Source organism: Callithrix jacchus, chromosome 9, assembly GCF_049354715.1.
Source record: "Callithrix jacchus isolate 240 chromosome 9, calJac240_pri, whole genome shotgun sequence".
In the NCBI taxonomy this organism is placed as follows: Eukaryota; Metazoa; Chordata; class Mammalia; order Primates; family Cebidae; genus Callithrix; species Callithrix jacchus.
In genome coordinates this window covers 106286507-106313897 of record NC_133510.1, presented here as the reverse complement: position 1 = coordinate 106313897, position 27391 = coordinate 106286507, and the positions used below count along the sequence as shown (strand labels likewise).

Below are 27391 nucleotides of genomic sequence, written 5' to 3'. Positions count from 1 at the left end.
TCCTTCAGATTTCATGTTGAGATATAATCCCCAATGTTGGAGGTGGTGGGGGGGCACTGATGGGAGGTTTTTGGGTTATGGTGGGGAATCCCTCATGGCTTGGTGCTATTCTTGCAATAGTGCGTTCTTGCAAGATCTGGTTGTTGTAAAATGTGGCACCTCCCCACCCCCACTCTTTCTCCCTCTTGTTCCTGCTTCTGCCATGTGAGATGCTTTCTCCCTCTTTCCCTTCCATCATGACTGTAAGCTCAGAAGCCCTCACCAGAAGCTGAGCAGATGCTGGGGCCATGCATTCTGTAGAGCCTGCAGACCTCCATGAGCCAACTGAACCTCGTTTCTTCTAAATTACCCAGTCTCAGGTACTTATTTATAGCAATGCAAGAATGGACTAACACAGAAACTGATTCTGGTTGATTGACCAAAAAAGGAATTAAATAAAAATAGCATTGGGTGCTTTACAAGATCATCAAGAGGAGTAGGCAAGAAGAGCCAAGGATGGACTTCCAGGAACAGTGTCCAAAAGGACACTGCACAATTGATCTGATGCCTGATACCACCACTGAGAATGAGATACCACAGCTTGTACTGCTGCCACTTCTGTGACAGCGACTTGAATTTGCAGTTTCTGCTACTGCACAGCCGGTAGGAAGAGAATGAGAAAGAGAATTTCCTGCCCTTTCCTCATATATTGCTAGTTCATGAGTTTGGTTGTTAACGCAAGTGCCTGGACATCAACAGTGCTACTTCACAGATTTGTTTCAAGATTAAGTGAGTTAGAGCTAATAAACAAATCCAGCAGAGTTGCAGAAAAGTTGACATACAAAAATCCATTGTATGTCTATGCACTAACGATAAATAATCTGAAAAGGAAATTAAGAAAGCAATTTTATTTAAAATAGCATCAAAAATAATAAAATACTTAGGAATGAATTTAACTAAAGAAGCAAAAGATTTGTGTATTGAAAACTGTAAAACATCTGAAAGACAATAAAGATGACCAAAATAAATGGAAAGACATTCCATGTTCATGGATTAGAAGACTTAACATTAATATGATAATACTACCCAAAGTGATCTATGAATTCCATGCAATCCCTATCAAAATTCCAGTGGAGTTTTAAAATTTATGTTATTTAGAAATAGAAAAAGGATTCTAAAATCCATGTGGAAACTCAGAAGATTCCCAAATAGTCAAAACAATCTTGAAAAAGAACCAATTTGAAGGGTTCATACTCCTGATGTTAAAACTTGCTACAAGATGACACTACAAAAAACAGTGTGGTACTGGCATACAGATATACATATAGACTGATGGAATTGAATAGAGCACCAAGAAATAAACTCTTACATGTATGATCAACTGATTTTCAACAAAAGTGCCAAGATAATTCAATAGAGCAAGGCATTTTTTCAACTAATTGTTGTAGCAAAACTAGATATTTACATGTAGAAGAATGAAATTGAGCACACACATTACACCATATTTAAAAATTAACTCAAAATGGATCAAAGACTGGCATGTAAAAGCTAAAGCTATAAAACTCAGAAGAAAACATAAAGCAAAATCTCCAGAACCTTAGATGTGGTAATGGTTTTTTAAATATGACACAAAAGCATAGGTAACAAAAGAAAAATTAGATAAATTGAACCTTGTCAAAATTACATTTTTTGTGCATCAAAGCCACTATCAAGAGGGTGATTAGACAACCCACAGAAATGGGAGAAAATAGTTGCAAATCATATATATATATACACACACACACATGCACATCATATATACCATTATATGTTATTAAATATTATTAGTATCTATGATATATATGGTTAATATCCAGAATATATGAAGAATTAAAAGTTATCAGCAACAAAAAAGCAACCCAATTAAAAAATGGGCAAAGGACTTGAATAGAAATTTCTCCAAGGAAAATGTACAAATGGCCTCTAAGCACATGAAAAGATGTTCAATTATTAGAGAAATGTAAATCAAAACCACAGTGAGGTATCACTTTATACCCATCATAATGGTTGTTATTTAAAAAAATGAAAATTGATATGTTTTGTCAAAAATGTGCAGATTGAAACTCTCATGCATTGCTTGTGTGAATGTAAAGTGGCATAGCCATTTTAGATACAGTTTGGTGGTTCCTCAGAAAATGAAACAGAATTATCACATGACTCAGTAATTTCATTCCTAAAGAATTGAAAATATAGAAACAAATACTTGTATACCAATGTTCATAGCAGCATTATTCACAATGGCTAAAACAAACAAACAAAAAGAAACCCAGTGCTATCAATAGGTGAATGGATAAATATAATATGGTACATATATATATAATGGAATATGATTAAATCATAAAAAGGAATGAAGTTTGATACAATGTGGATGAACCATGGAAATATTATGCTAAATGAAATAAACTAGACACAAAAGAGCAAATATTGTGTACTTCTAATATGGAGTGTGATGGTTAATTTTGTGTCAACTTGAACGGGCTAAGGGATACCCAGATAGCTCTGGTTAAACATTGTGTCTGGATGTGTCTGTGAGAATTTTTAAAACAGATTAGCATTAGATGTTGTTTGCTCAGCAGACTGAGTTAAAAACATCTGTCCTCATCAATGGGAGTGGGCATCATCTAAGTTGTTTATTGGATGAGCTACATAGAACAAACAGGTGGAAACAAGATGAATTTTCACTCTGTTTGAACTAAGATGTCATCTCCTGCCTTGGACACTGGCTCCCTGTTTCTCAAGCCTTTGGACTTGAACTGGAAGTTACACCAGTGGCTCCCTTGGTTTTCAAACCTCTGGGTTTGAACTGGAACTAGACCACTGGCTTTGCTGGGCCTCCAGCTTGCAGGCAGCAGATCAAGGGACTTCTTTTTCTTTTTTCTTTTTTTTTGAGATGGAGTCTCACTCTGTCAGCAGTCTGGAGTACAGTGGCGTGATCTCGGCTTACTGCAACATCTGCCTCCCAGGTTCAAGCGATTATCCTGCTTCAGCCTCCTGAGTAGCTGGGATTACAGGTGGGCACCACCACGCCTGGCTAATTTTTTGTATTTTATTAGAGATGGGGTTTCATCATGTTGACCAGGATGGTCTCGATCTCCTGACCTTGTGATCAGCCTGCCTCAGCATCTCAAAGTGCTGAGATTACAGGCATAAGCCACCACACCTGGCCGGGACTTCTTATGCTAAATCTCATTCTACTTATCTATATATATCCTATTGGTTCTGTTTCTCTGGAGAACCCTGACTACCACAGGTAGTATTTGAATTGTCAAATTCATAAAGACAGGAAGTAGAATAGAGGTTGCCAAGAGCTGGGGAGGAAATGATAATTGGGTGTTGTAGATTAATGGATGCAGAGTTTCTGTTTGGGATGATGAAAAATTCTGGAAATAGTGGTGATGATTATTTAGCATTGTGTATGTACTTAATGTCAGTGAATTATACACTCAGAAATAGTTAACACATTAAATTGTATTTTCTGTATATTATACCATAATTAGAGATAAAGATTAAATGAGGTAAAACACTTAGAACTTTGCCTCGAACATAATTAAATGCTGTATAAGTGGTAGCTATTATTATTTTGTGCCAGATACTGGGAATGCAATCATGACCAAGGGAGCAGGGAGAAAAGACAAATCTCTTATATCACTTATGGAGGAATAAAAATCAGACAGTAGAACCTCCAGCAGCAATGATGGAGGGTAGTGACACTGGAATAACATCATTAATGTAATGAGAGTTACAATAATCTAGTATTGTGTACCTAGCAAAATGATCTTACAAGAATAGAAGTGAAATAAAGATTTTTTTAAAAATTATACTTTCAGTTCTGATCATGTGCAGATTATGCAGGATTGTTACACAGGTATACGTAAAGGATTATAAATCATTTTATTATAAAGCTATTTTAAGATAAGCAAAAACTGAGAGATTTTTCCACCAACAGACCATGGTGAAAGGAGTTTCTAAAGACTGTGTTTCAGGAAAGAGCAAAATGGCCTAGAGTGATCTAAGGTACAAGGCGATATAAAACAGAGAAACTGAGAGGGTCATGGACAGCACATACTGCATCAGACTGAGCCTCATAACCTCTCTGGGCTCCACGTCTTCATGGACAATGGACACGCTGAGGTATCCCCTGCCTCTGTGACCTCCTACCCTGAGTAGACCCTCTTATGTGGTCAAAACTGATTGAGTAGCTTGTTGAATGAATATCAAGTACTAGGAAGAAGGAAGAGGAATATACAGGGGAGGTTTTACACTTTTCATTCATTGAAAAAGAAGGATGGAACTGGTTAACAAGTTCTTGGACAATCAAAGTAACAGAGTTCAGAAAAAAGATGTCAAATGCTTCTAGAACCACAATAAGAGATATGTAGAAAAGAGAATATAAAGCAGCAATTCACCTGAAATTTGACTTCTAGAAGGAAAAGACCCATTTCTTCCTCCTTTCCTTTGGGCTCCCTTCTCAGAGGAGAGCAGATCCTGAGAAGATACATCTCAGAATGGGGAACAGAGTCAGGATCTGACACTTAGTGATATTTCATATATAGTCAAATTCCACCATCCACTCCTAAATACAGAACAAAATGGGAATCTGTAGCAGTATTCTCAGTCCTATTTCTTAAATCTCCCACCCCTAACCCATTCCCCAAACTGTTTTGTACAGTTCAGGGCTATGGCCCCTCTGGCCTCAGCTTCCTCCCCTACCAGTTCCTCTCAGGAGCCCCTATTTCCTGCTCTGGTAAGAGGGATTTGGGGATGATGAAACATTTCCCCTGGCATGGGTCAGGTTTCCAGATCAAGCTGCCCAGTACAACTGTCATCTGTCTCACTTTGGACCAGGGGCTAGACTCAGCCCATACCCAAGTTTGCTTATGTGGGCTGGAAAGCAAGCTCAGCCCATACCCAAGTTTGCTTATGTGGAGCCTGGGCCACCAGTCCTCCCAGAATACTCTTTGCTACCAACCAAGGCCACCCCTGGCTGCCTGCCTTCATGACCCTATTCTCTTCTGGTCTGAGGAGGAGGAGGAGGCAGAGGCAGCAGAGCAAGGAGAACACTGCAAGTTTTGACCAAGGCTAGAAAACCATGCATGTGTCTTATCTAGAAGGTTCTCTGGGCAAGAGGGAATGTAATGATCATTCGTATTGTGTCTCTTCATTTCCATTTGGAGTTTTGGGTGACCTTCATCAATATGAAGCAAGAGCAGTAGAGTAAAAAAGGTAATATGTTCTTTTATTTTGAGCATGTGAAATATTTCAGGCATCTAAAAGTCCAGAGAGAACTATAACACACTTGTGTACCCATCATTCATCTTAACAGTAAACATTTTACAAATACAAGTGAAGCAGAATCCCATTTTCAAGGAGAGGAAAAAGAGGCTAGGGAAGAGGGAGACAGAGCAAGAGAGTGTACTTGACAAGCACCCCAGTTTCTCCACAACTTACCTGTGGTATGGAGCAGGGGATTCAGAATTCCCTGTTTGATGCAGAGTGTGGTGTAGGAATGCTATAGGAGCCAGGCCCAGGAGTATCCTGGCATTTCCATGAGGAAGCTCCAAGCTATCCTCACTTCCAGACCCAAGACCATAGCAGTATATGGGCACTAGAGGCTGGCACTGACTCCCCCCATCCTGGAGGTCTTTTGGAACCCCTTACATCAGCTATGGAGGCAACAGGGAGAGAGATCAAAACAGAAAGGCTAGACAGGAAGAGACTCTCCAGAGGCCAGGAAGGGCCTAGCAGATGGCACTCAGAGTTATCACTCCATCCCTAGTGCCAAGGAAAAATTTTTCTACCTGCAAAGCTGGAGGGGCAGAGTAGGCAACACACTTGAGAGTGGAGGGCACTCTGAAAATGATTTTGAACTTTGAAATGATTGGGTTTAAATTCTGAATTGGTTGAGCAATTATCTAAAAAGAGACTAATTTAAACCCTACGAGTTACCTTGAAGTGTTAAGATAAACTGTTTACTTGAAGTAGTGTTGGATAAAGAAAGTAACACTGTCCTTGTGTCAGTTTGCTGAGAGTGATGGTTTCCAGCTTCATCCATGTCCCTGGAAAGGACATGAACTCATAGAACAGAAAGCCAAACACTGCATGTTCTCACTCGTAAGTGGGTGTTGAACAATGAGAACACATGGACACAGGGAGGGGAGCATCACACACCAGGGCCTGTCATGGGGTGGAGGCTAGGGGAGAGATAGCACGGGGTGGGGGGATAGGGGAGGGATAGCATTAGGAGAAATACCTAATGTAGATGACGGGGTGATGGATGCAGCAAACCACTATGACGTGTGTATAACTATGTAACAAACCTGCGTGTTCTGCACATGTACTGCAGAACTTAAAGTATAATCATAATTTTAAAAATGCAAATAAAAAAAGAAAGTAACACTAAATGTGTTAAAAAAAGCAAAAAAAAAAAGCAGAGAGAAAAGGGAAGGGACATAGATTAGAAAAGTGAGAGGAACATCTCAGCATTTGGAAAAGGTGTGACAGCAGAGCTCATTTTTGTTTTCATTCATCTGTTCATTTGAGAAACATTTTTGAGTACCTATGACATACTAGGTATTTTTCTAGGTATTATAGATAGCGATCAAGAAGGAAGGTATGTTTCTAGTCATGGAGTTTACCTTCCAGTAGAGGGAGATCAGGCCACCGCTAGGATATATGGAGCCTCTGTTCAAATGTACAACGGGTAGAAGAGGACACTTTCTCCTGTTTGATGAAACCCCACTCCTGGTTGACAAGGGGGATGTTGGCTTGAGGCCAACTGCTTAATCTTCCACTTGGCAAGGCTTGTACTAAACAATTATGTATAGAGGTTCTGGACAAGACAGGCAATATACAAAATGTATAAATAAAATGAATGGCAGTTCGATGGTAATAAAGAACCCAAGGGGAATAGGCATAAGCATGTCTATGCATGTGCATGTGTGCATGAGTGTGTGTGTGTAGGATGGTAACTTTTAAAACATGGTAGTCACTGGAAGCTGATAATAATATTTAGCAAAGAAGTGAAGGAGATGAACGATTAAGTCATGAAGATATTTGGAGGAAGAGTGTCCAGAGAGAGGGAACAGCAAGTGCAAAGATCCTGAGGCAATAGCAAGCCTGGGATACTGAAGGAACAGTTAAAGGAGCTGGACTAGAGCAAGTGAAGGGAAGAGAGTAGGCGATAGGTACATGGTATATCCATACTTACTTAGGACAATTCAGGTTTATACCTGAAATTCCAGAATAATTATTAGTACGCTCCCCTTTCACACTAAAAAATGTTCCCAAATGGTCAAAGCAGTTCTAGATCCTGTTCAGCCTGGTGGAAATCCATTGGAGAGAGTACTCTGATTGGGATGTGGTGCTGTAGGAGGTCTGTGAGCTGCAGGATGTGACTTTGGTTTAACAGGAATGTCCAGGCTGACTTCCTAGAGGTGGAGGAAGAGCTAGTGGTTAGGGATTTCTCCCAGGAGATTGGGATTCAGGTGCATGGGCAGCCTGCCTGGTCCTCCCAGGTCTAGCACTTGGAGTCTCAGTAGTCCATCAGGCATGTGAGTGTTCAACCACTTCAAAGCTAGCTGCATCAAAAGGAAACTGGGGAGTGCAATTGCAGTCTGCTTGAGTCTTTAGAACAATCCTATGTTGTGAGAGCAGTTGCTGTATTTTGGATCAAGCTAACCCTCCGTAGCATAAACTTTTCTGTGATAAACTCTATGCCTGGGATCACAAGATTACATTAAAAATGATTTCAGGAAGACTGCAAGTGGTAGAGGACTTTGAGCACTTAACCAGAGTCATTCATTTCCCCATGGTGGTTGTAACATTGATCAGATGAGTTTTAGGGCTTAGTGTTTTGGGAGAGCAGAGATAAATTCATGTTAATAAGCTGGAGACAATGGGATCAGAGCAAGAAGTGTATTGAAAAGGCCAGGTCAGTTCCAGAGTAGAGGTTGGTGCCCTAGCTCTTAACTGTATTCCACATCACCTACAAATGTGATGCTGAGGCTGCTGATACCTGCTTTCAGGTGGCTATTGCTTGAGTGGGTGACAAATACAAACAGAATAATTGGTTGAGGGTAGTGATTATACACAGACCCTAGGGTCAGACACCCTGAGTTCAAATCCTGGCTTTGCCAATTTGTGTCCTGGGATTTTGTGAGAAATGTCTTATCTTTCTGCAACTTGGGTTCCTCATTTGCAAACATGGTAATAATAACACCAACCCCATAAGGTTGTTGTGGGAATTAAATGAGTTAGATGTAAAAGGCCTAGAACCATGTTGCCAGGCATACTAGCTGTTATTATTATTATTATTATATCTTTTGACCAATGTTGTTTATATTTGTGTCTCTTTTTCATGAAGCTGAACCTTTTTGATCACAGCGATCAGCATGCTGTAGTCTTTCTGGTTTGGGAAGTAGGTGAATGATTTCTTTGAGGTTCTCTTTAAATCCATCAGCAAAGGTTGATTTTAAGCAAAATGTGAGGTGGCTTCCATGGCGAGCTTAGCCTTTGTCTCAAGTTACCATTCTCCTTTAAAGTATGAAAAAAATCAAAACTAAACTTGGGTCAAATTTCAAAGTAAAACTTTTATTTTTAAGATTTAAATCTAGGCAAGTGAAATTTAGAACTGTGGTAAACAAGAATGCATCGTTCTCAGAAAAACAAGGTGAGATTCTCCAATAAGGAAGATGATACCATTATAATTTATTACAATTTAAAACTTTGTTGAGTATTAAATGGATGTATTTATGAATCCTCTGAGAAGCTTTCATATGCTACTAATGGGTTACCTTTAACACAAGAATAAGTACATCTCAAGGAAGACCATATCTGGATTCATTACTCATCATAAGTATAATTATTGTTTAACAATACTATGAAGGGCTGGTGATGAGATGCAGGTGTTTAAACATGCAGTGCCAATAGATTTGACATGGTATTCAGTTCCAGCCTATATATTTTTAAAGATTTCTATTCACCAAGGGGACAATAAAACTCCACACAATGGTAAGTATGTTTGCTAAAAACATAGTGACTGGTTAATTTTTAGTCTTTAGGTTTTAACAAGAGGTATTTCTTTTTCAGTAATAGTGTTTCTTACTAGTCTATACACTATATTTTAGGGTAAAAAAATGAAACATGGACATATCGATCAAGTCCATCAATCTGGGGGTTTCAAACCATCTCTGGGTTTTGGAACAAGCTGTATGCAGTTCAGTTTTAGACTGCGCAAATAAAATACAAAGCAGAGGCTTTCATAAGCATTTTTACCTGAAATTTTCGGTACTTAGGAGAGATGTGCTGCAACCCTCCAGCTTCCCAGATGAGAAGACTGAGGCTACAGAAGTCCAAGATTTGCTCAAGAAAATACGGCTGGTGGTCCAGACTTTTTAGACACGAACCTGGGTCTCCTAATTTTTATGTCTGAACTCTTCCCAGTGTGTTACCTTGTCTCCTATTAACCCTGAGGCTCTAATTGAATTCTTGATTCACTATATCTAGTTAATAGACCTCTTGGAGTAGCTATTGTGTGCTAGGTTCTGTGTGTGTTCTAGCTCTGGGATCACTATGTAATTCCTGAACTTGATTGGATGTAACTATTCTACTCTTTAGTCTCTGATTGGTTCATGCTTTCTTGGATGTATGCATGTTAATGTTTTAAAGTTTAGTGTCATGTCTTGAATGGTTAGCTGTTAGTAAGGTGTGGGAGGAACCATCGTTTATTTAATACTGCTGTGTGTTTTACATGTGTTACCTTCATAAAAAGATTATGAAGCTGGTACTTCACCCTAGACAAAGATAAGCTAAATCACTTGATAAGGTTAACTATCTTTTAAGTGACAGTGTGGTAGGCTGGCTCACCCCCAGCTTAATATAGTGCGTGGTATACAAATCACTTGAATTTTGTTGAGTAACTGCTGGGCTTTAAACTCAGGTCTAGGTGGCTCCAGTGTTCTTTTCACTATATTTAGTTGCCTTTTTGTTTCTCCTAGGATCAGTAACACACAGTTTTTCTTTTTTTAATGTCACTTAGCATGTAAACAGTCATTTAATAAATACCTTTTGCTTATGATGCCATAAAAATTCCTCAGTGGGTACATAGCTGCTATTACAGATGTTTTAAGAACAAGAGATTATGTACCTGTAAAATTCACTTTTGAAGTTGTCATTGGAAGATCAAGACAAATCACAACACTTTGAATAGTGCTGTAAATACCATTCAGAACACTGGAGTCATGAAAATCTACCCCCTCCATCCCTGTAACCACTGCAGTGGGTTTGAGACAGCTCTTTATGCCTTGTGGATCTCAAAACACTTCGTTGATTTTCCTTGTCCATGATATAATCACAGCACCCAGGCGCTGCTTATTTAAATGGTTTACATGAATGAGTTATTTTAGCCCAATCATGATAGCTTACATTGCTCTGGACTAGGCACCTTATTGATTGTCTCATTTTAGTCCTTTCAACAGTTTTTCAAAACGCTTTATTTTATAGGCAAGAAAAGTTGAATTCAGGAGTGGTTAAGTAGAGGCAAGCTTCCATAATGCAGGCTGAACTGCTATGTCATTTATGTTGGCTCTGGTTTATTGTCACACTCCCAGTTATTTGCTCACTTATTCACTGATTTTCAAAAACGTGTATTAGTTGTTATTATATGATGCCGAGCCAGAGAAACACAAATCAGTGTTTTCCAAGAGTGTACTCTCTCACATGTAAAGAGATATGTATACAAGATTTATTCATGGAAGTATTTTTTTTAATGATAGTAATAAACCAGAAGCAACCTATATATTTAACAGCTGGGGATTGGTTTAGTGCATTCTTAATTTTATAGAATACTATATTCTTTTAAAAAGAATGAGCCAATAAGCGATAGCTCATGCCTGTAATCTCAGCACTTTGGGAGTCTGAGGCAGGTGGATCACCTGAGGTCAGGAGTTTGAGACCAGCCTGGCCAACATGATGAAACTCCATCTCTACTAAAAATATTTAAAAAAAATTATCTGCGCATGGTGGCAGGCACCTGTAATCTCAGCTACTTGAGTGGCTGAGACAAGAGAATTTCAGTGAGCCGAGATTGCACCACTGCACTCCAGCTTCAGCAACAGAGTGAGACTCCATCTCAAAAAAAAAAAGATAAAAAGATAAAAATAAACAAAGAAAGAAAGAAAGAAAGAAAGAAAGAAAGAAAGAAAGAAAGAAAGAAAGAAAGAAAGAAAGAAAGAGTCCGAACACTGTATCTTGAGGAGCAAATTTATAAATACAAGAAACATGGCGGCCGGGCGCAGTGGCTCACGCCTGTAATCCCAGCACTTTGGGAGGCCGAGGCGGGTGGATCATGAGGTCAAGAGACCAAGACCATCCTGGTCAACATGGTGAAACCCCGTCTCTACTAAAATACAAAAAATTAGCTTGGCATGGTGGCGCGTGCCTGTAATCCCAGCTACTCAGGAGGCTGAGGCAGGAGAATTGCCTGAACCCAGGAGGTGGAGGTTGCGGTGAGCCGAGATCGCGCCATTGCACTCCAGTGTGGGTAACAAGAACGAAACTCCGTCTCAAAAAAAAAAAAAAGAAAAAAAAAGTAAGTATCATTGTGACAAAGACAATATACATACAAGTGCATATTCCTGAGCTTGACCTCTCCTGAACTTGACTGGCTTTTGAAGAGCAAAGTGACTTTGTTGCTTGGACCAGCCATGTCAGGTTGGTTTGTTGGGTTAATCCAGTAACGGGTATAGAGAAGAACTGAAACAACTCTGGAAAGGCTAGTGATTTTAGAGTGAACTGAAGTGACCTAGGAAAGAGATAAATATATAGGAAAAGCAGGAGGAAAGAGGGGTAAGACTAGAACTAGAATGGATTGAATTTTGAAGAGAGAGATTTTTGGGATATAAGAGAAAAAGGTGGGAAGAGGCAGGGGGAAAGAGTAACTGTCCTTTGGCAAGTTCAGTCACCTGCTTTCAGCTATAATTTCTGCACCTGTGAAATAGGCACTGTGCTCTTTATTTCATGGTATTGTAGCAAGTGTTTGGTGAGTTGATTTAAACATCTATCTCACTGACGTGAAGGTTTAGGTCTATTTCTACTGTATTTGCTCTTTAGTATATCTCATCAGGGTCAAAGCAAAAGCACATGGGTTAAGGCTGGGGATTTGGGGGCAGGAAGTACACTGCTCATCTGCTTCTTTTTTTCAGCTTTGTGTCTGCCACTGACTTGACTCTTTGGTCCTCTGCTACTACAGACTGAGCATCTGTATAAACATAATCTCCATGAATCCCCAAAGTGATAATAATCCAACATGGTTCCACAATGCTGAAGTGGACATTTTGTTACTAAAATATAAAAACAGTTGAAAGTAGATGAAATCAGTCACGTAAATGGTGAAGCGCAATTTTCTGTTCCAGTCATTTGGCCAAAGTAGAAAAAGAATTACTAATTTTTCATAGGGATTGAAAATAGAAACAAAGAGAAGCCATGATTCCATCTTTTACTTTGCTAGTACAATAACCGTTGGATCAGTGGCACCTGCTACTCAGAGCTCTCGATTGCCTATATTTTGGAGTGATTCTGTCAGGCTACTCTAAATTCTCTATGAATATTGTCGTTTAATTGTCACAACCATCCAATCAAGTAGAGACTATTTTTATCTTCACTGTACAGATGAGGAGACTGAGGCAGGGAAAGATAAAGCACTTTGCCCAAGTGCGAGATCCAGGATCCAATCTGGGCAGTCTAGCTCCAGCGTCTGTGCTTTGGTTCACAGCACACATTGCTTCTCTGTGCTGATGAGCACACCTATTTATTATTGTTGTTGCTGTTGTCATCATCAGCAATGTTTTTTCCTTTCTTTCCCCTCCCTCTAATAAACCTCGGCTGCAAGTAAGAGCTCAAAGGAAGAGTTGGGAAAGGTGGGAAGTGTGCTAGTTGCTGATTCTTAAGAGCTTTGCTTGGACACCTTCACCTTCCACTTTTACTCTTTGGCAACTGCATTGTCCTGTCAATGTGCTCAGCTTTACAGAGCATTCCATACTTCTCAAAGATGTTTTGGATTCTCCGTGCTGTCTCAAGAACCATGACAAGTAGGCAGGGAAGGAAACATTGTTCCCTATTGTCTATGTTCAACAGAGAGTTGTAGCGATTTGCTCAAGTTTGGGGAGTTGTTAGTATCTGAGCCAGCAGTGTAACTCCTCTGACAAGTCCTAATACATTTCCTGTGGCTTCAGGATGGTGTCTGAGTGAATATTGCTATAACAAAAGCAGCCTGAGTACATATCACACAGAATAAGTTCTGAGAACCCAGAGGGAAAAAATTATTTGTACTAGGGGTTAGAAGTTTGAGAGAGAGAATCAACTCAAATTACAAGAATGAATAAAATCAGGCACATATATACAATTTGGAGTAATGGGAGCCAGATGGACAAGTTATTTAACCTCTCTGTCACTCATTTTCCACATCTGTAGGATGGGGATAATAAAGTACTGATTTCCTAAGGTTATTGTGAGGATATGATGAGTTAAAAATGTGTAAAGTGTTTAGAACAATTCCTGGTCTGTAGCAGGTACTCAATAAAATGTTAGTTGCTATTAGTATATAATAAACAAGAAAATAAAATGTATCTTTAAATAAAAAAATATACCTAAGGACAATAATGTTATTTTTCTTTTTCAAAAGCAGTTGCTTCTTAATGGTTTGGAGAATCTCAGCTAGCTTACCTTGCGAATTTCACAACTTGATTTTACTTATTCTCATAATTAGATTTGGTTTTATACACCAAAGTTCTAACTTCTCGTTTAAATAATTTCCCCACTCTGGGTTTCCAGCATTTATTCTTTTTGATACATACTCACATTACTTGTATTTAGCAGTGAGCACTCTGACACCATCCTGCTTTGCCAAGAAGTGCTTTTCAAATTTCAGATTTTTCCTGTAGCATAAGACTGAGAAATAAGAGATTTTAAAAAAAAAAATCTCACTATAGAAGCTTAACATCTGTTTGTGCAATGACCTCAATAGATAACTTCGAGTCCCCTTTGGTCAATTTTGTATGAAAGTTCTGGCTGGTCTACTTCTTATTTGTTAGAAATAACTTTCACTGGAGGAAATCAGGCCAAAAACCTTGCCAGCATATTTAACTTCTTGTCCTTTAAAAAATTATACTTAGATTTTAGAGGTTTGACTTTGCTAGATAATGTAATTATCATGGTGGAACAAGCCATAGAAATAATAAATACAGTAATTCTTCTTTGCCTATTGTGTGCTTTTGCTATTCATAAATTTTAGGGCCTCAGATATTAGATACACTTACGTAAGGCCTCACTAACGGTAATTATCTTTTGACCAAAGAAAAAGCCCAAACGAATGCTAAGCTGCATTATCGCTTGGCTTCTGACATGAGCTGATAATCAGATTTTCTTGCTTAAATCCATGGTGCTCGAACAATGCTACCCACTGTCTGTGCTTCCCGATATTACCCTTAATTAGAAAGAACAGAAACACAAATCTGAATTATTGCAAAATCTGGTTTCCATGGTCAGTGGTTTGAAGGGCTTAACTTTATTATAAATAAACCTGGCTTTATTGGCTAATGAAATCTGAAATGCGAAGCCTGGGATGGAAGGGAGGGTAATACTCTGATGTTTACACATCCAAATATCCAGTGTGGGCAAAGTGTATTATAATAAATCATGGGATAATTGAATTATGATTCCTTTGTCCAAGCATGATCCAAACCCCATCACTACAGAGAACCTGGAAGGAACTTGAATTTATGTTTTCTTGAGAAGCAACATCTTTAGGTCTGATAGTATATCTATCAATACCTGTCAAGGAGATGTTGATCTATTTTATATTTTCTCCCACATTAGTATTTTTTTCCTTTGACACCTTAGGGCACATAGTTAGAAGTGTGTGATTGTCTGGCCCTGGACCCATATGCATCTTCAATGTATTATTCTCAAATATTCACATTGGGCTCTTTTTACAGCATAGAATAATGTGTGGGTGGGTGTCTGAGGGAGGCAGATAATGAGATGGGACATCAGTTGTATTTTTATTTATGGTCTTGTAAAAAGAAAGCTAACAATAGACGAGGATGCCTGGTCCCATTTGGATGGATAATTAATAACTAAGTGGAGATAGTAACTTTGTGCTTCCCTTGGAAAACAACTTCAGAAAGCTAATTTCTGGAACTGTGATCACATATAAAACCTCAGATGATATTGAGCATTGTGATATTTGTCTATATTTATATTATGTATCTGTGTATCTCCTGCTTCTCTGTGGGTGGGGACCTAAGTGTCTATGTGTGTATATGTAAACTGTAGCACTGTCCTTTTTTATTTACTGTTTAATTTTTTTAAGACTGTATCTTTTCTTCATTTGCAAGTATTGTCTTTTCTCTTTCAATATTCACTGATATTTTCTTTCTATTCATTTGCTTTCCACTTCTGTGCTAGGCACTTTGTGGTTGCTTTTCCACTTAAACATTCATAGCAACAGTTGTTACTCTTAAATCTCGTTTTCCAGATCAAGCTGTGGAAGCTTAAGGAGATAAAGTAATTTTCCTGGGGTCCCATAGCCAGTAAGTGGTAGAGGCAGGATTCCAACTCAGGTATGAATTCCAAATCCCATAAACTAGAGCATATGTTGTACTGCTCTGCTGAGCTGTGTGTTAGCTTCTTTTAGACTACTCCCTTTGTCTTTATCACAATTCTGTTTCGTTGGATGAGGCAGGATCCCCTCTCTCTCCAGTGACCAGAGATCAGGCTTAATGTGTCTAAGGCCCAGGTACCTGCAACTTAAGTGATTCCTCATGGGATCCCGGATTTGCATTGATGGGGATAGGGAGGTAAGAAGCATGGCCTTTACTACTTTAAGAAAGAATTATCAGAGAGACGAGTTGGTACCTATGGTGATCCTGGTGAAAAGGATTAGGAGGATGCCTTTTGAAGAAGCTGGATGGAACTCAGGGACCACAAGACGGATAGCCACAAGAAAAAAAAATACCATCCAAACCTAGACAGCATAGATAAGTAAGCAGTGAGGGTACTGGTGAACATGGTAGAGTGGCCATACTTATTTATATTCCTTTCCCTGATGCCACATGATTTTGAAAGACTGAAAATCCCTGCTTTAAAACAAATTGCTTTCACCCACAAGGATAAAGACAAAGGGAGAAGACTATACTAGGTGAGCAATTTTAGCAATTTTTGGAAAGCTGTAAAGTTGATTAAAAAGGGATAACTCAGTTAACAGAATTAGGTGACTCCCAACTTCAGTCTACACAAAGCCCTGATGAGGAGAAGTGAGTCTATTCATGCAATCCCCCCAAAAAAGCTGGAACCTGAAAGTTCTCCAGATCTTTTAAATCAGGGAGTGCACACAGGGCTTAGATCAGGGGCCTGGTGAAGGACTGGGTGAAGAGTTCTATTTCCTCTAGGCTCACCCTGCAGAGTCTGGACAAAGATTTATTCTCTGGCAAAATTAGTCTAGAAGGACTTTCAATTCAGGAATAAGATGGGGGCTCCAAGTAGGGGTTTCTTGAAATTTTATACAGTGGCCTGCGGGACACTCAGGCCCTTTCTTCCTGCTCTCTTCCCAGAATGCTACCCATCTGATACATACATTCTCCAACTGGTGCTTAGAGGACATACCAGAGGAAAGCCTTTCCCTTTCTGACAGTGAGGAACCTGCCATTGAGAAGATGGGCTGGCTTCCCTGTCGTGCTTCAGGGAAGCCCACTGGTCATAAGCCCTGCTTGAGTGAATCCAGAGCTGCAGTCAGCCTTTTAGTGCTTTACTGTTGAGTATGAATGGCAGTCAAGGCTCTCTAGGATCCTTGATGAAACCTTTTAACATGAGATAAATGAAAACAAGCAGAAGAGAGAAGCTCAGAGGACACTGAAACAGCACAGGGAACCAAATGATATGAACACAAATCTAACACTGCTAAGGCAAGCTCAGACCCTAAGATCAAAATACTCAGAAATAAGAGAAGAGTGAACGTCCATTAAATAAAAAGGATGCTATATTTTAAAAAGTGACAACCAGAAGAAATAGGAATTATATGTGTGAAAACCAATCTTTTTAAAAAGAGCAGCCAGCATAAGTGTAAAAAGGTAAGTTAAAGGAAGCCCCTTAGAAAGTAGAAAGAGGCTGGGCGCGGTGGCTCATGCCTATAATCCCAGCACTTTGGAAGGCCAAGATGGGTGGATCACAAGGTCAAGAGATTAAGACCTTCCTGGTCAACATGGTGAAACCCCATCTCTACTAAAAATACAAAAATTGGGTGGACATGGTGGCGTATGCCTGTAGTCCCAGCTACTTGGGAGGCTGAGGCAGGAGAATTGCTTGAACCTAGGAGATGGAGGTTGCAGTGAGCCGAGATCATGCCATTACATTCCAGCCTGGGTAACAAGAGTGAAACTCCATCTCAAAAAAGAAAGAAAGTAGTAAGACAAAACTTTAAAAATGGAAAGGAGAAAGAGAGAGAGAGAGAGAGAGAGACAGAGAGAGAGAGAGAGAGAGAGAGAGAGAGAGAGAGAGAGAGAGAGAGAGAGAGGAGAGAGCGAAAACAAGAACACAGAGGGGAGAAAATTATTCCTAAAAAAGAAAAAATGTTTATCGAATTGCAAGACAGGAATTTCCAGATTGATGCAGCTTACCTAAGTGCCGAATATAATGAAAGAAAACCCACACTAAGACACTTTGTTATAAAATAATTTTGATAGCAACAAAGAAATAATAAAAGTTTTCAGAGATGTAAGAACAAAGAATACAAATAAAACAAATATCTCCCAGATAGATCACAAAGAAAGCAACATAATGGTACCAAACTAACTCAGCTTTTGATGCTAAAAGACAGGGAAAGTTTCTTTTGTTTAATTATTATTTTACTTTAAGTTCTGGGTTACATATGCAGAATGTACAGGTTTGTTACATAGGTACACATGTGTCATGGTGGTTTGCTGCACCTATCAACCCGTCATCTAGGTTTTAAGCCCCGTATGCATTAGGTATTTGTCTTAATGCTCTCCCTCCCCTTGCTCCCTACTCCCTGACTGGCCCTGGTGTGTGACATTTCCCCGCTGTGTCCATGTGTTCTCATTGTTCAACTCCCACTTATGAGTGAGAATATGCGGTGTTTGATTTTCTGTTCCTATGTTAGTTTGCTGAGAATGATGGCTCCAGCTTCATCCATGTCCCTGCAGAGGACACTTTGTGGCTGCATATTATTCCATGGTGTATATGTGCCACATTTTCTTTATCTGGTCTATCACTGATGGGCATTCGGGTTGGTTCCAAGTCTTTGCTCTTGTAAATAGTGCTGCAATAAACATGTGTGCATGTAAGACAGGGAAATTTTCAAAAATGGATGTGCATTTATGCAAACAGTCTTCTATCTAACTTGAGGCAATATATGGCCAATTGAAGACACTCAGTAGATAGTAGATACTATTTGCTTTCAAAGTGGCAAGATTTTATTCTCATATTTTAAACTTTGGTAGGAAGTGATCTTGCAGGACAGGAGAAGGGCCACCTCCACATGTCATGAGTGACAAATACAGAACTTATTCATCTGGCTGACAGCCTTTGACCTTGTCCATTTGACTATGAGAATGTAAGGCTTAGCCTGAAAAATTCTATAGATACAGTTAGGGCATCTACATAATTTGTAGAGCTCAGTGTAAAATGAAAGCAGGAGAAAGGGCAGTTAATAATACTAAAATATAAAACTTTTTCCTTTATAACTATGTTACTAATTGTAAAATGTACTACGGGTAATAGCAATACATGACTGACAATCTGAGCCTACAACCTGAAAAAATTAATATTTTGGTGTCATAATTGTATATGATGCAATAAATAATAATACATTGCTATATGATAACTGATCATAAGCCATTTTTAGGGGATTGCTTTCTGCACATTCCTTTACTAGGTAAATATTAGTTATACTTTAGCAATTTCATCTTTAAGATTGCAAATAATTTTTGATAATTATTACTTTGAGAAGAATCTTTCTATTGATACAGCTGTTCCTAAAACTGTTGAGTATTTAATAGACTCCAACAATATTGGTATACATTTCTGATAAATTATTCTGAAATGTAAATTTTACTACATCTAGAACTGATGTTTCTTATAGAACACTTTTTCTAAAAAGATTTAGCTTCTCATTTAAATCAGTTTTGTGTAACTCTTAATTTAAGTTTAAATTTATAAAATGTCATTTTTATGTTTCTTCTGACATTTCCTATAATTTTCAAGTCTTACAAGAAATGGAAAGTGGCTTTATGATTTAATATAATTTAAAGCAATTCCATGGAGGCCTTGCTAATCCAGTGCAAATGGAGAGTTACTTCAGCTTATTACTTACGTTGACAACAATAAAATACTTCATATTAGTTGTAAGGGTTGTAAGTTGTAGCAAATATCATCTCTTTCATTTCTGGAGTACGTGAATTACCTCGAATTTTTTGGCTTCACTGTTTTTTGGAGATTGATGCCAACTAAGACAAAGTGAGTATTGTCCTTATCAGAATCATCTTTATCAGAACTGGCCAGTTTTATCTAGGGCAAGCTTGTCCAACCTGCTTGCTCTAGGTTGAACAAGAGCAACCAAGAGCAAGCTATACATGGCTCAGGACACAGCGTGGGCCAGGACAGCTTTGAATGTGACACAACACAAATTCGTAAACTTTCTTAAAACATTAGAAGATTTTTTTTTTTTAGCTCATCGGCTATCTTGTGTGTTGGTGTATTTTATGTGTGGCCCAACATTGGATACCCCTGACCTAGAGTGGAATAAAGTTCCATAAATACAGGCTGCATTTTGAACCTTCATCTCACAAATACGGGTATCTTGACACCAGGCAGAACAGGCAAGAAGGTATAGCTTACCCAGCTCAAACTGGCTTACCAGAAAAGTAATTCAAAGCCAAGAGACGCTTGCCTCATGCTGGTGAAATAGCTGCAGCAGCCACAGACTCTGCCATCTCTCACAATCAAACCTTAAACCTGGAAATCGCAACAAAGTCTCATTATGCCTTCCTGGTTCTAAACTCCCAATCCATGCAGCCAATAGAATGTGATGTGCTTAGATCTGGGCATTTATTTTTTCCAAACTCTGTGGATCAAGAACTGGGGAAGAGTAAATCCCCAAATACTTGTTCATGAAAGTAGAATAAAAGTATGTAGGGAAATGAAAAGTGACAAAAGTGGTGGAGGTAATAGAGGTTGCAGCATTCCCTTTGAATTAGAATTCAGCTTAGTGTAACAGAGTGGCTAAAGGTTTACACACAGATCATTTGTCTCCAGACCCAGTTTACCATCTGCAATGATCAGATCACAATACTTGGCAGTAGGTTATTTCATCGTAATGCTACATTGCATATGTCTCAGTGGCAAGAGATTAAGAACCATGATTAAAAACACACAGGGCATGATGATACCACATCAAATAGATAATGCTTCATGTAGAAGAAATAATAGTTTGATTCAACATTTATATATTTAGACACTTGGATTTGTATATGTAGTGGCTATTCTCAATCACAAATTGATTTTTCACTTACTAAAATTCCATTCTTATCTTATTGTCCATATCTTACTTTTCCATTAAAGAATGATTCTGTATTTCAGCAAAACCAATTTAGAAAACTTTCTGCCAACTAATAAGGCTGTTGGAGAAACCTATACTTTTGGTTTGGTGTGCAGTGGTGGTACATTTTTTATGATCATATGAGACGAATACTGAGATGGAGAAACTCCAATTTCTTTCCCTGTCCTCTAATTACAGATGCTGAAGTTGATGCTTCCATTACATATTGCCGAGAGAGAATGAAAATATGCCTTCATTGGCTACTGTACTTAGAATGGTTCCTAAAACTAAGCAAGAAAACCACAGTGTTCTTGGCAGGCAAACAATTGAAAAGTACAGGTGCTGGGAGTGTGCACAGCCCCAAAATCAACATGACTTGGGAGGGGAGGCGGTTAGATAACAAAGAAAGGTGCTTTTCATTCAGAGAAATTTATTTCTTTTAAATATTTGCAATCTGCAGCCGATAGCACATGAGGCCACTTTGCATTATTTCCCAACAAAGGGGAGGGATGGTGGTAATAAGCAGATGCTTGAGTGGCCTGTGGCGTGAGGTGCACCATCCGTCAAGAAGATCAATATTTACTGTTCTTGTATCGTTGTGGTGAAAGAACACACACATCTTAAAAAAAAGGGGTGGGAGTTGTGCTTTAATATATAGAGCATGGGTTTGATTTCAGGCAGTGAATCAACTAAAAGTCACGGTCTTCACAGAGAGGAATCAGTACCCATCGCCCCTGCCCAATGAAGAAATGTAAGGTGTTTTAAGGAATAAGATGCATCTGGCCCATGATGTGGGCCATCTTTGTCTCCATTCATTTTTTCATTTCAGTAAATCATACCCTGATGAAAGGTACAATTTGAATATGATACTGCATTTCAAAGTTTGTTTTAAAACATAGATTACTTCCATTCAGTTAAATTCAACATATATCAGTGAAGCAGCATGACTTATGTAATACGGACTGTGCTAGGCACTGGGCTGACCAAGATGAAGATGAGGCTCACTGCCTTAGCTCTTTGGTGCCTCAGTTTTCCTACTTTGTCATACTTGGATCATAGAGAAGGCAGTCCTGTTAGATGGGGTTAGGGGCAAGAGATAAATAGATGGTGGGTCATGACCAGCCTCCCATACCATAGAAAGGATTTTGTGTTTGATTCTTTAGGTCAGAGTGTGATGGGCTGGGGATTTGTTAAAATTCAGATCCTGATTCAGTAGGTTTTAGGGTGAGGCCAGAGAATCTTCATATCTAACAAGCTCCCAGGTGAGGCTGGTGATGCTGGATCCTGAGCCACACTTGGAGAATTAAGAAATTGATCACTTGTATCAGTCACCCAGGATAACTGCTAAAAGTACGCATCCCTGGGCTTATCCCTTTAGACATATGTGAATCAAAATTGGCATGTTTACCAGGTGATTTTTATGCATGGTATAGTTTGAGAACCACTATTTAAATGGTGAGAAATCAATGAACACTATTAAGTAGGTCAGTGCCAAATTTAGACATGGGTTTTAGAAAGATAATGTGAGAAAGAGAATTCCATGGAGATGAACTGCAAGCAGGGATGTGGATGAAGATGTTAATAGGTGGCAGAGGACTGCAGAAGAGGGAATGGGACTGGGGAACATTGAGAGAGTGAGGTTGACAGGAAATGGCTGTGCATTGATTTGAAGGATACGGGAGGAAGAGGAGGCCTGAAAGATCTTCTAGGTTCTCGTTTGGACACTTATATTGCTGGCTGTGCTGACTCTAAAATGAGGAAGCACTATGGAATGGGGTTAAAAACATGGGCTTTGGCGTAGGAAAGTGGATTCGAGACTGGCTTTCAATACTACTTCTATAGCTTTGATAAGTTACTTAGTTTTTCATCCATAAAATGGGGGTGATAGTTGTTGCAGGGTAGCATTAGCCCCATTTTGCAAAGGTAGAAACAGGAATAGTGAAGGTAAGTTGTCCCAGCTTGTACAAAGAGTGGGGTGTGGTGATGAGACTTGGATGTGGGCCTTCATGATTCTACAGCCCCTGCTCTGAATTATCACCTCTAAGATTGCCCATGAGCAGATACTGTCTAGATGGACAGTGGCTGTAACCAAGTTAGGAAAATCATTCTTCTCTCATTTTACTTTCTTTCAAGGTCTCTCTTGGTATCACTGCTGTTCCTGTGGTTCTCCTCTCTCTTCAAAATGGTAGAAATTCTCTCCTTTTCAGTTATTTTAGCTTATCTTTGATGGTTTTTAAAAAAGACTTTACTAAATATCAAACAAATATAAAGAAAGAAAATGCTAGCAGCAAAAAAGTCTTATGATGTATAGGTTTCTGACTCTTCTTTAGTTAATCTTCCCTGCTCCATGACTAGCATAACTGGACTGGGTCTCTCAAGTCCCACCTGCTTCCTGCCATTTAAGGGGTGTGTATCTTCTTAAGCTTTCTTCTCTGCCTCCTTGGTCCACAGTCATGGAAAAGAGAGAGAGTTCCTACTCCAATGCCCTCCTAGGACCCTCCCACTTAGCTTATAGTTTCTGGCTTGAGTCACAAACATTTTCCTAAGGGTAGAGTTGGGTGAGTGAGAGGCCATGTGAAGTGACAAGATGAAAACCTTACCCTTTCGATAAGACACTATTGCTCATGCAGGCATGATTTGATCTTATACAGACTTAGTAAGTTAATGCTATCCTGATAACATAATATTAATAGTATCTAAACAGTACTATCCATACATTAATATCCAATATCCAAATCTATATAAATCTAAATTGATAATATCTAATTATATCCAAACAACAAAAATTACACATCAATACTCATGGAAAGTTGGTTCTGATTACACATTTAATGAGTGGTTTTTATTTATTTATATTATTAGTTTTTAACTTTTATTTTAGTTCAGGAGTACATGTGCAGGTTTATTACATAGGTGAACTGTGTACCAAGAGGTTGGTGTACAGATAACTTCCTCAGCAGATAATACATATAGTACCTCATAGCGTATTTTTTTCTGATTATTTCCCTCTTCCCACATTCCACCCTCAAATAGGCCCTAGTGCCTCTTGTTCCCTTTCTAGTACCCATGTTTTTTGTGGTTTAGCTTCTACTTACAAGTGAGGACACGTGGTATTTGGGTGTCTGTTCCTGTGTTCATTTGCTTAAGATAATGGCCTATAGCTTCATCCACATTGTTGCAAAGGACATGGTAACATTCTTTTTTAAATCTAGTCCAACACTGATAGGCATTTGGATTGATTCCATGTCTTTGCTATTGTGAGTAGTGCTGCAATGAAGATACACTTGCTTGTGTCTTTATGTTAGAATGATTTATATTCTTTTGTGTATATATATCCAATAATGTGATTTCTGGATCGAATGACAATTCTGTTTTAAGTTCTTTGAGAAGTCGCCACACTGCTTTCCACAATGGCTGAACTAATTTACACTCCCACCAGCAGTGTGTAAGTGTTCCCTTTTCTCTGCAATCTTGCATCTGTTATTATTTGACTTTTAGTAATGACTGTTCTAACTGGTATAAGATAGTATTTCATTGCAGTTTTGATTTTAATTTCTCTAATGATTAGTGATGCTGAGCATTTTTTCATGTGCTTGTTGGCCACCTGTATGTCTCATTTTGCGAAGTTTCTCCTTGGGTCCTTTGCCCATCTTTTAATGGAGTTGTTTGTTTTTTGCTTTTAAATTTGTTTCAGCTTCTCATAGATTCTGGATATTACACCTTTGTAGGAAGCATAGTTTGCAAATATTTTCTCCTATTCTGTATGTTGTCTGTTTACTTCGTTGGTAGTTTCTTTCACTGCGCAGGCTCTTTAGTTTAATTAGATCCCATTGGTCAATTTTTGTTTTTGTTGCAATTGCTTTTGGTGTCGTTCTCATGAAATCTTTGCCAAATCCTGTGTCCAGAATGGCGTTGCCTAGGTTATCTTCCAGGGTTATTATTGCTTTAGGCTTTAGAATGAGTAGTTTTTAATTTGAATCAAATTGGATCCTTATTTATGAACTTATTTCATATTATTTATCTAATATCTTTATAGCTCTTCCTCCTCTTTATTTTCTGTTTTTGTTATTTCAAAGTGACAAAACTTGATTTAAGAGCCTCCTCTTTTCTACCTTCTGACCCCCTTCCCTATCTCCTGCCTCTCCACTCTCTGACGTGTACACTGGCTCTTCCCAGTGCTTGCAATGACTCTCATCTAAGACCTCACATGGCTACTCTATCTCTGCCTGTGAATCCTTGTTTTCATGTCACCCTGTCTGAGAAGGTATCTCTTATTTTTGTATATAAATCATTGCACTTCCCTACACATTTTTCCTTTAACTTCATCATGTTTTTCATCTTAGCAATAGAAAAATCACCATCCAATCTATAATAGATATATTTGTTTATTTCTTGTCACCCTCCACTAATATGTCAATTTCATGAGGGCAGAGACTTCACTCTTGTAGCCCCAGTGTCTAGAATAATATCTAGCATATAGTGTAACTGAATAAGATTTTTTTCAGTGAAAAAAGAATTAAGTTAATTAGCCTCTTTAATGAATACATAACAGGAATGTGCATGTAAAGGAACTAGAGTCAACTGTGATCATTTTCAGGATCGTTTCATTTAAAGAATAAAGAAGCAAAAATATTTTAAAAATATCATTTACTTTAGGGAAGTAAGAGTATTAGGTGGCATGAATTATTTTGGAACCATTGACCTAATTTTATTTTGTGTATTTTCCTCCTCTATCTTACAGCACATCCCTCGTTATGAAAGAACTGCAGTGCCCTGCTCCAGATTCATTAATCACATGAAGAATTTCTCTGAATCTCTTCAATTTCATAGTCTACAGTTTCTAAATTCTCCTGATAAATTAAGACGTAATCCCAAGAAAGACCATAGCTTCCAGAGAAACTCTGGAGCATATACAGGTAATAATCATAAAGATTTTATTAAAAAATGCTTGCTATCTTTCAAAATGGCAACAAAAGAGGGAATTCATTGGCTCATGAAGTTAACAAATCTGAGGGTGGACTGGCTTCGGGTATGGCTGGATCCAGTGTTCACCAATAATATCATGATTTATTTCATTTTATTCATTTCCTAGTTGTCTTCACTAAGTTGGGTTTATTTTCAGAAAGGATAGCAATAACATGCCCTGGCAGCTATAGGCATATCTGATTTTTAGAGTTTGTAATTTCAAAAGTACAGAAACCTCCTTGTTTTATTCATCTACAACAGTCTCCACTGTTTATCCAATGGCTGTGATTAGCTAAACTTGGGTCTTTTGTTCACCCTCGGAATCTGGGTAGCTGGGAGAATGGAAAACACCAGTCAACTTTTGCTACTTCTGAGACAGGGGAGGGGGGCCACTTGATTGATAGCTGCACTTAAATTACACAAAATGTGTGTGTAAAGTGTGTGTGTGTGTGTGTGTGTGTGAGAGAGAGAGAGAGAGAGAGAGAGAGAGAGGCAGATAAAGAGAGGAGGATGATTTCCCTAAATAAACTGATATAGGGCAAGCAAAAGAACATCATTTTGTGTCAAGCCAAAATGATGCATAATTATATTAGTTATATTTCCCATAACACTGGCACCATAGATTATTTTTGATAACTTGGGACTGTCCATAAACTCCATTTTTAGGACCATTTTGCTGACCTGAAAGGATACATTTAAATGTACCTGTTCAATTTATTACCTAATAGAAAACGAAGTTTTTAGGACAACTGATAAAGGAGGTAACTGCTACATTTTTATTTGAACAATTTATTATTTTAGAATGTATTTTTTCATTCACTTGTATTTATACATGAATGAAATTCATTGCATATGTATTCATATGAGGGCCATTGAAAGTTTTGTTGATTTTTATAATGGTTTCAAACTCTTGGAATAATGTAATTTAAATCAGTTTTCTTTTTGAGAATCACATTGTGCTACACACTCAAATTCTACTTAAAAAGAACTGAAAATTTTTTTGGGGGGAATAACACATTTACATGGTTCAAAAACCAAAAATATAAAGAGGTATATAGTAGACAGTCTTTTTCCTACTTCTGCTCCAATCTGCCTTATTCCCCTTTCTCCCGTGTGGAGACACTTTTACTGTATTCTTGAGAATCCTGCAACTTTCTCTAAGCAAATAAAAGTGTGTTTATGAGAGAATGGAAATGTGCAGGTGAGCAGCAGTATTCTGCACCTCACAGTCTTCACTTATCATGGTATCTTGAGGCTCTTCCCACATCAGTGCATTGAGTGCTTTCTTATTCATTTTTCTTTTCTTTTTTTTTCTTTATTTCTTGTATTTTTTTATTTCCATAGGTTTTTGGGACACAGGTGGATTTTGGTTACATGAGAAAGTTCTTTAGTGGTGATTTGTGAGATTTTGGTGTACACATCACCAGAGCATTATACACTGAACCCAATTTGTATTCTTTTATCCCTTATGCCCTTCCTACTGTTTCCCCCCAAATCCTCAAAGTCCCTTGTATCATTCTCATGTCTTTGCATTCTTATAGCTTAGCTCCCACTTATGAGTGAGAACATATGATGTTTGGTTTTCCATTCCTGAGTTACTTCACTTAGAATAATAGTCTCCAATCCCATCCAGGTTGCCGTGAATGCCATTAATTCATTCCTTTTATGGCTGAGTAGTATTCCATTTTGCACACACACACACACACACATACACACATACACACACACATATATATACACATACATATATATATATCTCAGTATAAATATAACAGTATATATAACAGTCTATCTACTCAT

The 27391-nt window shown here is 38.4% G+C and overlaps 1 protein-coding gene across 11 annotated transcripts in view; it reads left to right on the top strand.

Moving 5' to 3' along the window:
• Positions 1 to 27391, top strand: part of C9H12orf42 (chromosome 9 C12orf42 homolog) — a 228958-nt gene that overhangs the window by 140184 nt on the left and 61383 nt on the right. For 9 of the 11 annotated variants that reach the window (XM_078338117.1, XM_078338118.1, XM_035257425.3 and 6 more), the window contains one exon: positions 25368 to 25542. In XM_078338117.1, the coding sequence (XP_078194243.1) occupies positions 25368 to 25542 (175 nt within the window). Of the gene's footprint in view, positions 1 to 2908; positions 3030 to 25367; positions 25543 to 27391 lie in introns of all 11 variants that reach the window. The other 2 variants (XM_078338120.1, XM_054238794.2) reach the window with 1 other exon arrangement.